Source organism: Amphiura filiformis, chromosome 14, assembly GCF_039555335.1.
Source record: "Amphiura filiformis chromosome 14, Afil_fr2py, whole genome shotgun sequence".
NCBI lineage: Eukaryota > Metazoa > Echinodermata > Ophiuroidea > Amphilepidida > Amphiuridae > Amphiura > Amphiura filiformis.
The window spans coordinates 53,944,941-53,963,247 of record NC_092641.1 but is presented as its reverse complement, the minus strand read 5'-3'; the positions used below and the strand labels follow the sequence as shown (position 1 = coordinate 53,963,247).

Sequence of the window (18,307 nt, the reverse complement as noted above, 5' to 3'; positions counted from 1 at the left end):
AAATATAAGGACATTTTGTGCATAATGTTGACATTTTTTTACTAAAACGTCGATTTCTCATAGTTCACTTTTGACAATATTGCACGATTTTTGTGACAAGATAACTCGAAAAATATGCAAGCAAAGGTAAACTTTTTGCACTATCGTTTAGAGTACATCAAAGTCTAGGGAAGGTTTTCTCATTTTTTCAAAATATTTGTTTTAAACAAAAATATACACCATTATGTGCAATTTTAAGCTGAATAGAATGACAAAATTGCTTTTTTCACATGTTTTTTCAATATTTCAAAAAAGAGAGGCAATTTCAAAAAATAAAAAACCTTCCCTAAGTTCATGTCTCTTCTTCATTAAAAGCTAACTGATTTTTTTTACTCGAACTGATTTTTTTTAAGTTGTCACAAAAAATTGGGGTAAAAAGTGATTTTTGTGATTTTATCAAAAATCAAAATCAAAAAATTTCCTTTCCAAAAATGTATAGTTTTATATACTTTGGAGATACAATTCAGAAATAATGATGCTCGAAAAGGTCCATGTTCTCTCCCATTACTCTGCCCTTAAGTTGTGTCATGTTAAAATTGTTTATTAAAAATTCCTCTGTTATGTGTCACTGTCACATTTTGAGATTGGGGGGGGGACTCTAATGGGTCATCTGTTGGACTCTATCAGCAAGTGCTCTGATCTTGTTCAGTTCAATTTCAAAGTGCATACAATGATTAGAAATATGTAGGCCTTTGTACAAATACTCAGGCATGAATCTGCAACCGGGCCTGCAACAGCATTGATCAAAGAAAACTACTGTTCAATTATCATCACAAAATGTTGATTCATAATCTCTGTGACTTGGAAAAGACTAGTAGAATCATGAAAAAAAAATGACAAAATTAAGGTCTTTGACTTCTGGATTTAAGCATCAAGGGACCATCTCATCAGCGTTGCCACTGTTTACTGAGTATGGTGGCAGTGACCTCATTGTACCAAGTCATGAAGTGTTATAAAAATTGTAATGAACATTTGACCAATTAGCATGTCATCATTATTTCAATAGCTTGACACTAATATCAGGGTGTGAAATAACACAGCTGTTTGACTGGCAAGTCATTCAACCATTATTATATGCCTACATGTATTCATTCATTGCTTCTGTTCAAATACGAAGTAGGAAAAATGTCCGTTTTTGGTCCAAAATACAAATTTTTGTATACATTTGGATTCCCCCAAATTCACATCCCCCATGCAAGTACCCCCTTTGTCTCCCCCCTGATGAAAATATTCTAGTGCTGCCACTAAAGCAATAGAAATTTGATAAAATAATGTTCCATGTTTGGTCTATAGTATGGTTCCATACAGTCCTGCATATATATAGTCACCCTACCTTTTATATTTAGCTTTAGCTAACCTTTTGACTCATACAGCAAGGAAAACTCCCAAATTCTCATATTTTCATAGCATACATTCAAAGTGTTCTCATATTGGCCAGGAAATTAATCATAACATTAACAAGCTGTCAGTTTCCTTTCCCCCAGAGGAAATGGGGATTCCAGACTGTCAAAGGTCAAAGGTCATGATCTATTTTAAGAAGGTCATGAAAAAGTTATATTAAACCATAGATTATGATTAAACTGCTATGCATGTAGGCCTACTAGACAGAAAACATTTGAATAATTTTGCTAATGTTCTGTGCCTCTAGTCAAGTTCATTTCAATCATTGAAAAACATCAAGTAAAAAAAAGGAAGGTTTTATTTCAAACTCTAATGGTGACCCGCAGGTCAAATTGCTAGAATTGAACATTAAACACAACTAAACAGACACAATGCAATTTGCAGGCAGCAGCTTAATCAGCGCCAATATTGCAACATTGAAACAAACAACTATATACAAACATCCAATCCAACCCAACCCCATCCCCCAGTAGGCAATGAGGATAAAGTGCCTTGCCCAAGGACACAACATGTTGGCACGAGCGGGGCTCGAACTCGCAACCTATGGATTATGAGTCGGGCGCCTTATCCACTCGGCCACACATGCTCCCAAGTAACTTGCATTGCAATATTAGTTTCATTGTTGTGATTATTGTCAGCCAAATTGAAAGTCATGGATTTTCCATGATACCAACCATTCTAAATAGTGCACCAGCTGCACCTGATAAAGAGAATTGTAATGTTCCTCTTTATAAAATTGTCACTAGGCTACCTCACTTTTGTATTCATAAAAAAAATCAGTACTGGTATAGAATTGTTTTCATTACTGTTGAAGAGAAAATTTTTGCTCTACATTTAATTTTTTTTTTCAAGCTGCTACCGCGAAAATAACAACGTGGAAAGTATCCCTTTTGTGTATATAGGTCAATATGACTTAGAATTGTGAATTGAAAAAAAAACAGAATGGAAATTATTCAAAATAGACAAAGCATGAAAAATAAATCGCATGAAAACTTTCTCGTTTACAGTATCATAGTGTTGAAAATTTGTTCTAGTCCAGTGATCTACAAAATGCAACCATTCATTGGAATTTGAACAGAGTCTATTTATTGCATTGCAATGCTGTTGCTATTATTCAAGAAAAAATATGGAATACATACAGGGACCAAATCAAGTGCAACGACCTGTTTTCCAATTTGTTCGCTAATTAGTATTACACATGTCGGGTTAATATTTTATGAGAATTTTATTGGAATATTAGTATCATGTAGATTATTGAAGACAATACAGATTTGTTATCCTACAAGTGTTAATTAAACGTGCCGTTTCTGTTATAATTCTGTGTAATAATTTGTATTTTACATTTTCTGTTGATAGCCAACACAAAATCAGCACCTGTGTTTTTTCTTAGATTTATTCATCTGGGAAAAAATATTACATTTGTATTTCTGTGCATTTTGCAGGAATTATCCGTGAGGCGAAAGGAAAAAATAACCCTGTTCTACGGACCAGGTCGACCCAGATTTTACATCAGATATTTTAATTTTATTTTTTTATAGACTGCAAAAAACAGTCATTTTGGGCTTGAATGGATTGATTTTGACTTTTAAATTTTTTTGAAAAAAAATGCAGACAATATCTTAGTACCGTATTTCGTCAAATAAACGCCCCCGGGGGCGTTACATTTTCCCAAAGGGGGGCGTTTATTAGAGGTCATTTTTAGCACACTTCCGGGTTTCGGATGCAGATTTTCGCCATTTATTGCTGCTATTATTGACCATGTGAGCAACTTGGTAAGCTTACTACACAAGATAGCATGGAAATATCGGAATTTTTGAAACATCTTGGTTGAAAAAAAAGTGGTGGGGGCGTTTATTTGGGGGGGCGACTATTTGTGAAATACGGTATGTTTTTTAAAAAATTCTCAAATTTGAAGCTTAATGTACTGTTATTTGTTAGGATCATTTCTAGCCTCTGAAAAGTCCTAACCGATGGACCCTATTTGGAAAACCTGTCCGCCTGTAGAACAGGGGTTTTCTTTTTTCTGTTGGCTAAGTATTTTAGATCAGGCGTTCGTTCCCATCATCAGATTGCTTGTTTTTGTTGTTGAATGATCACATAACATCTTTTGTTTCTCAAACTAACCCTAGCTTTGTTTTTCTTGTTCTTTGCAGCATAATGCAGTAGGTTGGGAATTCTTCAGTGAATGTTGTAGGCAACTGAATCTACTGGAAACAGATTATTTTGGTTTGGAATATTATAATAAAACTGATAAATTGGTAAGTACTAATCTTTACATGCATTTCAATGTTCATCACTTATTTATAAAATTTATGAGCTTCATCTACATGGTGATGTCTTTTTTAAAGACAGTTCTTGTTGCTGTTGACTCCATGTCTACATGGTAATTGCAAGAGAAGATCTTGAGAGGGGGAGCTTGTTATTCGCCAGCGAAGTGGTTACATAACTCCCTGGTAACTGGATCACACACCTTTTGGGATTGGTAGTACATGCCATAGACTTTGTGTTGCGATCATTCCGATCGTGGTGCAGAACTCAAAAGCGTAATCCAGTTGACATGGTGATAATAGGATTACACGTAACACTTCGCTGGCGAATTAGCATAAATTTAAGAAGCATTGTAAGCCATCTATCCCATCAAAAGTCCAAACTCTGCCATTTTAGCTCGTACAATGTGACACGATCTGGTCCATGGAGGACAAAGGACGCAATTTTGAAAATTGAGTTACTGGAATTATTAACTTATAAACATTAGGCTGTCATACTGAAAACATCAAAGGTCTAGGATGCTTTGTTCTAAAGTTATGAACTTTTGTGATGTCTAGTTTCTTATGTATTTTGTTGTTTTTTACTCCATAGTTTTGCCTTTATCTCAATTTCAAATTTGCTGCCTTCGGCCTTCATGAACCAGATCATGTCACATATCAGCCATTTAAAACTTGTACAATCAGCCGTCTGAACTCCCGAAATACAACTCATGATAGTTAACGGTGGGTTTGGTACTTCTCAGGACTTTGCTGTACGCGATGTGTTATAAATGGTAGTGAAATTTAGATCAGCTCTGTAGATTTTGTCAATCCAATTCTTAAAAACAGAATCCTTTTAGGCCAAAAAAAAAAAAAAAGGTTTGTCTCAAAGCTCGCGCGCGCATTTGTAAATTCGTGAGATTTGGAAAAAAGAAATGCAGAATTTTTTACCATGAAAAAAGTCGGGAATAAAAAAAAAAAAAAAATCGCATTTCGCATAAATTTTGTTTTCAAACCACTCGTGAGCTTTGAGACAAACCATTATTTTTTTTGGCCTTACCAACATTTGCCCCTGTTTATTGCGTGAAATAAACCGGGTCACAACTTGATGCGATTTAACTTGTTAGCATATAACTATAAGGTGCGGATGTTATGATCCCACTTCATTATTTAGGTAATACATGCAGTACTTTAAAAATAAAGTTCCAAAGAATTCTGTTACAATTGTATACTTGAGAAGTATTTATTGATGCACTTATCACCAGGGTAACAGGGTTCAAACTTGTTTCCAGATTTTTTTCCAATATCAAAGAGTAATTGTCAGTGTCATAATTTGTTATTTAAAAACATCAGTAATATTTTTCATTTTGGCATGGTCTTGTCCCATCTTGTTCAGTACACGCTCCATTTTTACTGCGATTGTTATGACTATAAATTGAGGTCACCGAAAGTGTTGTTTTTTGCTTGGATTAAGCTCAGGTGTAATTAAACTGGGATTAAATTACAATTTTTCATCTTTAATTAATAATTTGCATCAGTCGGCTCCATTGCGTGCGTGATCACGGTGATGGGGTGTGCTTTCGCTGTGATTAATTAAGAGAATATAAATGGTAATTAAATCAACTTGTATGAATTTTTATTTTCTGTTTGAACCAAGGTTTCATTACTGTCATAATTTGACAGAATTTCAGGTGACAGAATTCTGATCTAAAATCGGTATCAAAATTTGGTTACAAATTTTACTTTCTCGGTAGGGTATGAAAATTTTCAAAATTTCTAAATGAAATTGCTTCATCACACATCAAAACCTTTCCATTTAATTAATTTGTTTAGATTTTCATAGCACTGATGGTGCTTTATATATTTAGTAATATTAATGTTTACTTCATCTAATGAAAATATTTTTGATATCAACATGAACTGCCTGCTGATATTAAGTATATAATGATGAAAATGTTGGCATGTACTACTACTAAACTCCAAAAATATGGATTTTAGAAGTAGAAGCCAACTTTAATTAAGTTGGCAATTCAGGTACAATAGAACTTGTTTTGATCTGATAGTTCTAAAACATGGAACTATGGATGACTGATCATCACTTGTTACTAAGTCAAATATTGTAATCATTTTTGTTGCAACTTTTTGTGACTTTGTGATGTCTGAAGTATTAACAGAAAATTTGCATGCTTCAACAATCATTAACCAAATGTTACTGAAGTGGTTAGATAATATTTTAATTTTTTAATTTGTTAAAAATTTGCATATTACTTTAATTTATACAATACTGTATTTCCTCGAATAAACTCCCGGGGGCTTTGCTTTTTCCAAGGGTGGGGGGGTTATTAGAGGTCATTTTTAGAACGAAAATTCCTGTTAAAATCAGTTAAGGTAAGCTTAAAATGCACGCTGAAATGACAAACTATGAACTAGAAACACTGACTTCTGGTCCATTCTGAGTTTCCGACCATATTTTCGCTGATTATTGACGCTATTATCGACCATGTGTGCAACTTGGTTAGCTATACATGTATATCTTACTACACAAGATAGCATGGAAATATCAGCATTTTTGAAACATCTTGGTTGAAAAAAAGTGGTGGGGGCGTTTATTTGACGGGGCGACTATTCGAGGAATTACGGTAATTAGAGATGGCCACTAGTTAGTAGCATATAGCCAGGACTTACTTTAGGGGGGAGGGGCAAAGGCAAGGCAACTTTCGAGGGGAGGGGGAAACTTTGACGAAAATGGTCAAAAATGGGCTACAAAGTACCAAAAGGCAGCCAGCACCAGGGTGTAAAGACTTGTCACAGAGGGTAGCTGTCCGGTCCCCCAAGTTCAAATTTGAGTCCCAATTATGTATTTTCAGCCCATTTTGGGACTTTCCATCCTGCTATTTCAGACTTGATTCAGTGTGTTACTAACGTCACATGAGTTTGGTGTGGGAAACCATGTCAACATGAATGTTTGATCTACAATGTACATGTATAGGTCATGATAAGGCCGTGTAAAATTAATATTTTGGTTCTCGTCCCCTCCCTCCTCAATTTCTGGGATTTGTCAGATTTTTTTTTTTTTTTTTTTTTTTTTAGATTTTTCAATTTTTTTAGACTTTGGAATATTTTATGAAATCTTCATACATATAAATAAGTTTATTAGAGAACAAGCATCACTTCCAAGTCTTTTTGTGGTACTCTAGGGGTTTATCCTCAGAATCTCACATTTGAAAAAAAAAAAAAGGGCCTCATCGTTTCCTCGAGCACTGTTGGAGAAGACCGAAAACTACTGACAATGCTAATTTTACATTGAAAAAAAAAAAAAAAAAAAAAACCTCCCTCCCTCATCAATTCATGAAAATCCTCTGGACGAGAACCAAAACATTAATTTTATACGGCCTAAACTGTGCTAGACATGTAATGTATGATCTATGTCAGGAATTCAAGCATGCATTACCTAAAGCAGGACACATTTATGTCAGATTCATTGGGGGTTAACAAATCTATTTTACACTCAGTTTATATGCTGATTCAGAAAAAGTAGGCATTAGACGATGAAAACAACAACCGTTTTACGGGCACGACCAACCAAGATTTTGTGTGTTGGGAGATCAGGTGTATTGTGGCCAAAATTGATTGATTTTAGAACATTTTAAAAATATGTTTGCAAAAATATTGTCTAATGTTTGCCAATTTTTCAGGCTTTCGGTGATATTTTAGGGTCATGTTAGCCTCCTGAGAAAAAAAAACCCTGACCGACCGACCGACCGAATCACTTGTAAAGGAGTACTGGGACTCGCTATACCACCACATACAATCGGGTCATCAGCTATGGGGAGAAATTTTGGAGTATTCGGGTCCTTGCCGACGGTGTGCGGACACGAACGAACTGCATCGCGTGCAGGTCGCATCAAGTGCGTCTCTCAAATGCGCCTATCATCCATGTGATGTCGCATATGCATGACAACGAATGCCTCAAGTGCGTTCCGAGGGAAACCGAATACCCCCCAAATTTTGCTTCATGCCTGTATAAAGATGGCGATCGAGTCCCAAATCTCCTTCTCTAATTCTGTGATAGAATCATACCCCTGCCAAATCCAAAATCCAACTCATGGGCTTCATTGACTCTTCAGAGGCATGGGGTCAGGCAGCACATCTAGGCTGTGCTACAGACCATGTATATTATCCGTAGGGAGAGAAACTACTCGCAGCTGTTGTGGCTTTGCTGCTCTGTCAGGCCTTCAGAGGTACTCCGCTCGCGGCTTTTCAAATCATCCCCCTCCATCGTGATTTGCTGCCCCCCTCCATCACCAGTAGTCTTTGACGAAGACAAGGGAGCACATACATGTAGACCACTTCCAACCAGACCAGTTAGGGTTTTAAAATGCATTGTCATTATGGTTACATCTACATTCGTAGTGCATCATCCAAGCATAGATTGTATAGATCCCCCATCCCATAAGACAGACAGACACGACACATTCCACGACGGGTGTAAATATACAACAATGTAGGATCCAATGTTGCTGCATTACATTATCACATTATATGTCCTGAATAATATTAAACCACTCTCATATTAAACCACTCTTATAATGTACCAGCACTATTACTTATTAAACACTGTCTCATTTTCAATGACCGGGTTCAGTAAATGTTATTCAAAAGTACAGCTCAAATAGTTAACCTCATGTTTCGGAGCATGAGTTTTTGTACCCAAACATCCAAAGGTCATTCTATGACTGTACAAGTATATTAGGATTAAAAACTTGGTATTGATGGCTGAGCATGTTATAGATTCTTCCGTAGCATGCAAGTTTGGGATTTGGATACAATTGAGAAATTTATGTATTGTAATGCAGGTTGCATACGTTGCACGGCAAGGCTTTATTTCCCATACCAACATTAAACTGACACTATAGCCTCCCTAGCGGGGATGCATGTAGGATCATGTTAATGTTGTCCCATCACATTGTTACATCAGAATAATGCTGCCCGAGGAGAACATGATCCTAGAATTGCGGAAGTGAGAATTCTTACGCATCGTTACAGGTGGGTGACCTAATTGACAGCCTCATCCTCACACTGTGCTCCATCAGAATTGAGAGTGTGGCGTCAGAAGATAGCTCATATTTTTCTCAGTGTTCTCAGTCAAATTTGAAGTACTTGTAAGAGAGGTGTTTCCAGCATGTAAGAATATTCATTCACTCTTAGTAAGATTAGAACTGGCTCAGTTCCTTTGATTGCGGTGCCCGGATTCACACTCAAGTGAGTGGATGACCGGTAGCAAGCCTTGAAATAAGTGGACTGGAACCAGGAGCAATATGTTTTTGAACATTGCTCCTGGTTCATGGGGATTTTACAAGAACCAAGAAGAACCTGAACAAACAGTCCTGAGCAATTTTCGAATCTAGAGTTAATTCTTGAACCTGGAACCAGTAGCAATTTGTTTCAGAAAATTGCTCCTGGTTCATGTGAATATTTACAGCACCAGCTTATTTCATTTTCAAGGCTTGACCAGTCCAGTTGGAGTTATGGTCTGGAGTTTCAGTACATGACTTATGTTATCCGACTGAACCAAAGCTTGTACTATTTGTAAGATGAGTTTTGAAGTGTGAGCATACTTTGTCAATAACCACTTTCTACAATAATTATTGAAGGTCATCATGATATCGATTATGACATGGTTTGCTGCCTTCAGTAATATTGCATCAGATGATGTATTAGTTTCTATTAGCAATCATAAGTGTAATACAGGCTTCTGTTTCAGTCTATGCATGTACCACTTGTCAGTGCAAACAAGCAAAATGTGTTAACGCTATAAGTTCTTTCAGTTTTAGATTTTCCAAACATTTAACTAATAATTAATCAAGCTAACTTTTGGCAGATACCTAAATTGGACATTAAAGATTAATCAACCTAAAAAGATCTCAAGATACTATGTGCATCCTAGCAAGCCTGGAAATATGCGGGCATGGGGAGCAAATTTGCTCTCATAAAGCCACCAATTACTCCTGGTACTTGTAAAATTCACATGAACCAGGAGAAATTTTCTACAAGAAGTTGCTCCTGGTTCCAGTTTTGCATTTGATGCAGTAGTGCTGGTATGCTGTATTGTATACACAAAAAAGGATTACTATTTGAAAATTGCTCCTGTTTCTTCAGAAAACTGGTTCTTGTAAAATCCCAGTGAACCTGGAGCAATGTTAAAAAAAATTACTCCTGGTTCCAGTCTGCTTATTTCAAGGCTTGCATCCTAGGAAATGGCAGTTTGTATTGTTCTATCAACAAGTGTCTCATTTAGCTGTGTGCTTAAAATCCAACAATTCGATGCATTAAAAACCTGTTCCTGCATAAACTATGGGCATGAAATAGCACAGGAAACGATTTGATAATAATTGTTGTGTCAAACTACAGAAAACAATTGATTCAGGAAGGCGCTGCATACAATGACAGATGAGATGTCTCTCGAAAATATGCGAGACGGGCATGATGAATATTTATGAGGCAGCCATTATGGCATAAAAGCACCTGCATTAAAAATTAACGCACCGATTTTAATGAGCGAAACAACTCGGATGCTGGTGGCATATATATGAATGGGAATTGAAGTGAAATATGTCGGATAGTTGGAGAGTTACAAAGAGCGAGTTTGAGCACGAATGGAGGTTAGGTTACCGTGTGTTTGGAGCTGGTAAAATGAATTGGTAGATGAAGAGAAATTTGTGGCGAGGTTAAAGAATTGAGTTAGAACAGGTTGAGGTTTGGTTACAGGCACTAGGATCCACGTCATGCTCATCTATCAGGGCACAATTCTTTAACTCCAATATATATTTGTACCTTCATTGAATGACCTTTGAAAACTTGGGTACAAAAACTCATACTCTGCAACTTAAGGTCAAGTTTTTGCACTATAATTGTTTTATTAAGGTTATTGAACTTTGCCATTGGGATGAGGCCATTGCGGTCCATAGTGAGTGTTTGGAGCCTAAGTCTGTTTGAGTGGTTACAAATTATCAGTTCCAAAGCAAGCTGAGCAAATCAAATTAAAACATGTTTTTGTGGATGTGCTTACTATGTATAGTGATAGTGAAGAGCAAGGACTTGCATCAGGTTATTGAATACACAAGTATTTTTGAGAGTGATTATTTTCATAAATTTCCCAAGTGGATCTTGAGATGTGAAAATAACAAACACAAATATACAGAGAGAGAGAGGTAGCTTATACTTGACATAATGGTAAAGTAAACAACTAGAGGAATTGATCAAAACTACAGAATCACAAAATGCCCTAAAATAACAGTGTATGCATTAGTATTTATTTGAACTACCAGTGAACTGCAGGAAAATATTGATTTGTAGTACATGTTTGAGTGATAAAAGGCTTGTTCAGATGGGCTCAGAGTTAAGTTTGTGTTAGGCTAACACAAAGTTACCTCTGAGATAACTTAGAGGTAGTGCTCGTCTGAAGAAGTATTGCGTTTTAACAAACTCGAAACACTAGAAATTTACCACAGAGAAGTCTTTGTGGTAACAAGCTACCACTAAAGCGATCATTCAGTGTTAGCTCTAGCAATCCTATGTTATACTTAGTGTTAAGATCAGTGGGAAAGGACTGTACAAGTATCTATGTTAAAGGATGACCTTGCACTACCTCTGTTAGAGGTAGGTACCTGTGTGATCATGACTTTTACATAATATGGATGGGGATAGGGTTAGGATATGGAACATGAAAACATCATGCAAAGTGTACATTCGGCTGCGATCACATAGAAGTACACTGTATACGATACGATATACGCTCATTCGATCAGGCTGAGTTCACATAGCAGTAGGCCTATACTATGTGAACTCAGCCTGATTGAATGAGGGTATATCGTATAGCGAATACTGTAAACTGTATACAGTATACTTGTGATCGCAGCCTTACGTATAAAATAAACAGGTTTTTCAGTTTCAGATGCCGTGTGAAAGTAGGATCAGTGTTTCAGTGACAGAGTCACAAATATTGGCATACAGCTCTCCTCTTGCAAGAGCTATATAGTTCTTCAAGTGATGATCACTAATTCCTCCTGCTTAGTCATGCATCCCTCATAATATTGAATGATCAAATGAAAAGATGGCTTTGGTGAAATGTCTCTGCTCTACAAATATTTGTTGAAAATGATGCTCATACCATAGAAGATTTCCTCCCCATGGATCCCAAGTTCTTAGTACGGTTCTTAGGAAGTGCCTCCTTGTACTCTTCTAAATAGTACAATGTCTATTTACATGATATTAACACTTTGTTAAAATCAACACCTCTTCTGATATTTCTCATAACACCTACTTGCAGTGAAGTCAATGATTCTCTATGGAGCTCCTTATTTATTCATCAACAATTTCCCAGGCTAAAGGTCATTTGTGACTAAATTACTGTTTTATTCTTCAAATAAATGTTTACATTTAATGCATATTTTTGTTTATTTTTTCGTCATACTTCATTTCAAAACCAACGCTCCTGAACATGACTCCAATCATTGATCAACATCAAACTCGTTGATCCGGTGCTCAGAAACTAAGCAGACCCGCAGCCTGGCAATTATTGATGGCATTTGCCATATTGCAATCTATACGTTTCATAATGAGGTGGGATTTGCCGCAACTTTCAAGACAAATTACGGAATAATGAAATCATGTTCAAGGAGAAATGTTGACTGCTAGGTGCTGGTGTATTTGCTGTCTCAGCCAACTCGGCTGTCAACTCAAATTAGCGCAAATAAATGTCGTAATAATTGCCCTACAACTAGTACAAGAAATATTTTTTGTTACGGTAATTTTTCACGATATCAATTATCAAATATGGTAGCTCATGATTCCGGAGTCTTTGTTTGCTTTGTGTAAATTTGGTAAAAAAAGGTTGGATTGCTTACATTCACACTCATATTGTAGCGAGTTATACATTTGCAGATTATATTACATTTGCATAAAATTCAGCGAAACACATGAAATTTAATCGGAATATAAAGTACAATATGTACACTAATGTGCTCAAAGTACACTTAGTGAAAAAGTACATATCGGTAGCATTGAAGCAATGAAACACTTTCTATGCTGATGGAGGTTAAATATGAAAAAAATCAAAAATTAATTTTTTATTTTAAAAAATTGATATGAAAATCACTTTTTGCAATTATGAAGTTTAAGAAAATCTTTGTGAGACATTGGTTTAGTGATTTTCATATCTTTGTAATGTTGAAAGGTGAATTTTGGAGATGTGAAATGCTGATTTAGTTTCTTCTGGGTATGATTGCATAAAGCATGAAATCAGCCGGTTATTAATGGAGCCTGAGGCTGCCATTACAGCAAACATGACTACATAATTGCTATTGAAAGTAAACTTCAGTTTTGATTGAATTTTTTTTTGCATTTACATGTTTACAGAACATGAAAACGAATGGGGAAAAAGCTTCAAATGGACATGTAATAATGCAATTTAAAATATATAAAATTGTTTTAGAAATAATATTTGCAATATTCATTCTTAGAGTTTGTGTAAGATTTTAATTAAATGTAGACTATTATTTTTCATAAATCATTAATGCATCTTTCATTATGAGATGTGCACCAAATCCTCTCACCGTGACTAAAGTATGAGTTTTATAGCAGTGCAGCTTACAAATTGATGCAATGCAGCCGAAGGGATTCGTGTAATACTGTTTCCATAATTAAATCTATGAATATAATGTTCTAGGCCCTGCAATATGAATTTCTATGGGAACATAGAATTATGCACAGAACTGCTTATTAGGATACCCTCAAATCAGCAAGTGTGAGAGATGCATGATAGTATCAACGTTTAGCGAAGAGTCATGCTGGATTTTTTTAGAAATGTTAATCGTCTTAGCATTTCATTGAATATGATGTTGTGGTAGTAGCCATAGGGGACGTTTTTAAGTTCATCGTTTGTATTTATGAATCAGACGGAGTGAATGGATTTTGTATTGAATAACTATGATACAGAGCTAGCCTCCTCCCATATATGGGGAGTCCTTTAAAGATATGTTCTCCCTCCCTTCCTACTTTTCCCGGCAACAACTCTAGTCCGAAGGTTCCCTAGTCCGAAGGCTCCTTAGTCCGAACACATAATTCACCAAATTCTGAAAAATTCTGATTTCTGTCCGAATATAAAATAAGACTCGCTAATCCTATCCCTAACCCTAAACCTTAACCCTAGCCCTAACTCTTATTCTATATTTGGACTAGAGAACCTTTGGATTAGCGAACTTAATTTGGTTTTCGGACTAGCGACCCTTTGGACTAGAGAACATTCTGACTAGCGACTCTTCGGACTGGGGAGAAGTCAAGCTTTTCCCTACAGTGCAGTACATCAAAAAGGGTACACTACAAGTGGATGTTCATATGGTTGGTTTCAATTTTTTGCAAGACTACAAATGAAATTGAAATGTAGGAGTCTGAATCACTAGATCCACAACATGTTCATCAATCAGGGCACAGTTCTTTAACCCCAATACATTTGTACATTCATTGAATGACTTTAGAAAATTTGGGTACAAAAACTCATACTCTGCAACTTGAGGTCAAATTTTACACTATGATTGTTTAATTGAGGTTATTGAACTATGCAATTGGAATGAGGCCATTGTGGTCCATAGTGAATGGGACTTTACAATGTGAAAATTTCATCATGTAGAAAGCCCACATTGATCTGGATTTTGGGAAAAAGTCCATAAAATGCAATTCCAGTTGAAGTCCATACACCCCCTATGAAAGGTATGACCTTAATTTCCTACACAGGGGACATATAGAGTTCAAACGGAGTCATGGATCCATTCAGGTAGCCCCATCTGATATTCACACTCCCTGTGTAGAAGATGTAAGGCTTTTTCTTCCATACATGTAGGGGGTGTATGGTTATCAAATGGAATAGCCCAATGATGTGTTTCTTCACTCCTATATGGAGTACCCCATTGACACATTTAGATCACTGAAGAGAGCTGTGTAAAGCTGATTTGCCTCTCTGTTGAGCACTTGCTTTCAAAATGAGATGATTGTAAAGCAAAATTTATTGAAGCAAAACTAAATGTTGGTTATGTCAACAAATGGTAACACCATTATGAAAGTTCATAACATAGTTATAACTGCCAAACCTGTGATTTGGTAGCCCAATTGAGCTAATTTTGAAATTTTTCCCAGAGCCCAATTGGGCTACTTTTTAAAGATTGTCCTGAGACTTTTGATTATTTCCTGTTTCATAGAAACCAATGGTTAAAGAAAGTAATTGGGCGACTTTTCAACATTGGCTCTCACAAATTTCGGTAGTTTACTGTCCCGGCCATAGAAACCAATGGTTATAAGAAAAATTGGGTGACTTTAGTTGTTCTGTAAAATATTGGACACACCAGGAGCCAAAACCTGGCAACCATGGGGTTAAAAAAAAGCCTGGCTCCTGCTTAATATGAGCCTTGTCGCATCACCAAATTAACGCAACTGAAATTCTTGCATGTGTTGAATGTCTTCATCAGCAGTGTGATCTAGTTCTTGAGTGATTGATTGACAGCTTATTTGACATATCACTTCAATTATTTCCCATTAAGATTGAAAATAGAACAGGCTTTTAAAGCTTACTAATAACATTTTTCTGTATATATTTGAATATCAAGTGAACAAAATCTGAAGAAATATTTCTATTTATTGACATCTTTAATAGAAAGATGCCAGTTATCCATGCTAAATATTTTAATAGGCTTCAAAGCTAAGAAATAATTTGTTTTATGATGAGACTAGGTTGCTATCTTCAGTAGATAACCCAGCAAACAAGAATCTCAATCAGAAGCTGTGGCAATTCGGAAGCTATTCACAATTGCCATCTAATTCTAAATCAACACAAAATTTGTTACCGGTTGAGGTCATGCACAATGTTAGAAACGTAAACCAGTTTAATAGACTAGAATATCTACAGACAGTTGTAATTGTAGAAGCTATCCGCAATTCACCGTCAAAGTGATGATGTAAGACATGCAACAGAAAAGTAAAATTTCACTCCAAATGACCAAATTTCCTGGCAAGGAGAATTGCCCTTTTTTCCCCAGGCCTGCTAAAAGAAATTTGTTGACTGATTGAGGTCATGTACAATGCCAGAAACATTTATACACAAAACATTGTAACAGAAAATGATATTGGAATTGGTAACTTCTCACAATTACCATCCAAATTGTAACAGGTTCTAAAAGAAATGTGTTGACTGGTTGAGGTCACATACATTGTTTGAAACATGAACCCAGAACTCTAGGATCCACAACATGCTCTCTATCAGGGGAACAGTTCTTAAACCCCAATACATTTGTACATTCATTGAATGACCTTTGAAGATTTGGGGACCACTATAATTATGTAATTGAGGTTATTGGACTATGCCATTGGGATGAGGCTCTCGTGGTCCATATTATTTATTTATTTATTTAATCTTTCTTTATATTCTGGATAGCTCTTTCAATACATATGTACTGGTCTCCCAAGAGGTCCAGATAACTGTTACATACAAAATGTTAACAAAATAAGTATACAAAATTACAAATAATACATATAACATATTGAAAAACAATCATGCGATTATGAATCTTACTTAAACAATAGCATTTTTAAACATGTGCAGACTCAAAGTGTCATAATCTAAAGCGCACACCAACTGGAAGGTTATTCCACAACTTAGTTCCTCTATAGTGAAAGATACGTTTACCCAGAGTGTTCTTCCAAAGTGGAACAACTAAAGTTTTTGAAGATTGACTACGGGTACCTTTTGTATGCATACATTCGGTAAAAATAAATTGAGAACTCAAATAAGACGGTGCTGAACCTTGAAGGCACTTAAACACTACAACAAGAAGCTGATTTTTCCACCTTTCATCCAGTTTTGTCCATAGTGTAACTTTCATCCAGTTCTTGCCATAGTGTAAGACAAGAATTGCAACATGCATACAATTAATTGGAAGTAAAAGCTATCCACAGATATTGCCTTCCAAATTGTAACACTAACAGGGACTAAAAGAAATGTGTTGACTGTTTGAGGTCGATGCACAATACCAGAAACATGAACCCATAAGACAAAAATTGCAACAGAAATAGGATAATTTGCAAGTGGTAGCTTCTCACAATAATTGCCATCCAAATTGTAACAGGTTTGAACAGAAATGTGTTGACTGGTTGAGGTCATGCACATTTGTAAGAAACCTGACTGTATACAATTGTAACAGACATTTGTAAATTTGGAAGCAGAAGCTACTTTACCATCCAAATTGTAACAGGTCTTCTGAACAAAATTTGCTGTGTGGTTGATGCACGTGCTGTTTTAGTTGAAATCCACACACCAACTATGGAAGGCATGACTTTAATCTCCACCACAGGGGGTGTAGATTTCAAATGGAATCACCCATTCAGGTAACCCCATTTGAAATTCACACTCCCTATGTGGGAGATTAATGTCATGTCTTCCATAGGGGGTGTATGGATTTCAAGTAGAATAGCCCATTGTTGGCAACATAACCTGTAAGAGTAGAACTCTAGCCGACACAGGTAATTCATTTTGTATTGAGCTGCAAGTTGCAAATGTCAAGCTGCGAACACCCATTAACCAAGCTTGACATCTACGACTTATCTGCACTTTCACTGTGGACCACAATAGCCTCATCCCATTTTGCATAGTTCAATAACCTCAGTTAAACAATCATAATGCAAAATTTGACCTCAAGTTACAGAGTATGAGTTTTTGTACCAAAATTTTCAAATGTCATTCAATAAATGTACAAATGTATTGGGGTTAAAGAACTGTGCCCCTGATAGATGAGCATAATGTGGATCTTAGAGTTTTGGTCTTTTTTAAATGAGCTATTCCAGTTGAAATACCCCCTATGGAAGACATGATCTTTATAATCTTTCACACTGTGGTATAGATTTCAAATGGAGTCATCCATTCGGGTAACACCATTAGAAATTCTGACTCCTGTGTGAAAGATTAAGGTCATGTCTTAATCTTTCACACTGGGATATAGATTTCAAATGGAGTCATCCATTCTGGTAACTCCATTAGAAATTCACACTCCCTGTGTGGAGCATTAAGGTCATGTTTTCCATAGGAAGCGTATGGAATTCAACTGGAATAGCCCAAATAGCACTGAAACACAATGAATGATCGTTAGTTCATGACTGAAAACCCCGGCTGAAAACAGGAAAAAGTAGAGAAAGGCATAGGTAAAAGAAATTAACCTATTTTTGTGTGTGTCCAAAATGTCAAAATAGACATGAAGATAGATGGAGGAAGTTAAAAATGGCAGATGATGCTACAGGCTTGTCAATTTATAGAAATGCTGCTTGACAGAAGAGATGCTGCTTGACAGAAGAGTTTTTTTCCCTTAAAATTCTCGGTAACATTGTAGAAAACAACCTGTGCGTCATACTCGGCTCTAGAGAAGTGGGAAATACATGAGATACTATAATAGACTAATTAGTAGGCCTCATAATCGTTCAGATATTTGAGCAGTTCAACGCTGGTTGACATTGGTTATTTTAGGGCATTATGAAGTGAGAGGAAGGGGGAGCCCTCTGAAATTGTTTTCATTTAAATTCTGGTC

At 36.1% G+C, this 18,307-nt stretch overlaps 1 protein-coding gene across 1 annotated transcript in view; it reads left to right on the top strand.

Moving 5' to 3' along the window:
- LOC140170310 (FERM, ARHGEF and pleckstrin domain-containing protein 1-like) overlaps positions 1–18,307 on the top strand; it is a 186,321-nt gene that overhangs the window by 45,551 nt on the left and 122,463 nt on the right. The window contains 1 exon segment of the mRNA XM_072193678.1: positions 3,594–3,698. Coding sequence (XP_072049779.1) covers positions 3,594–3,698 — 105 coding nt within the window.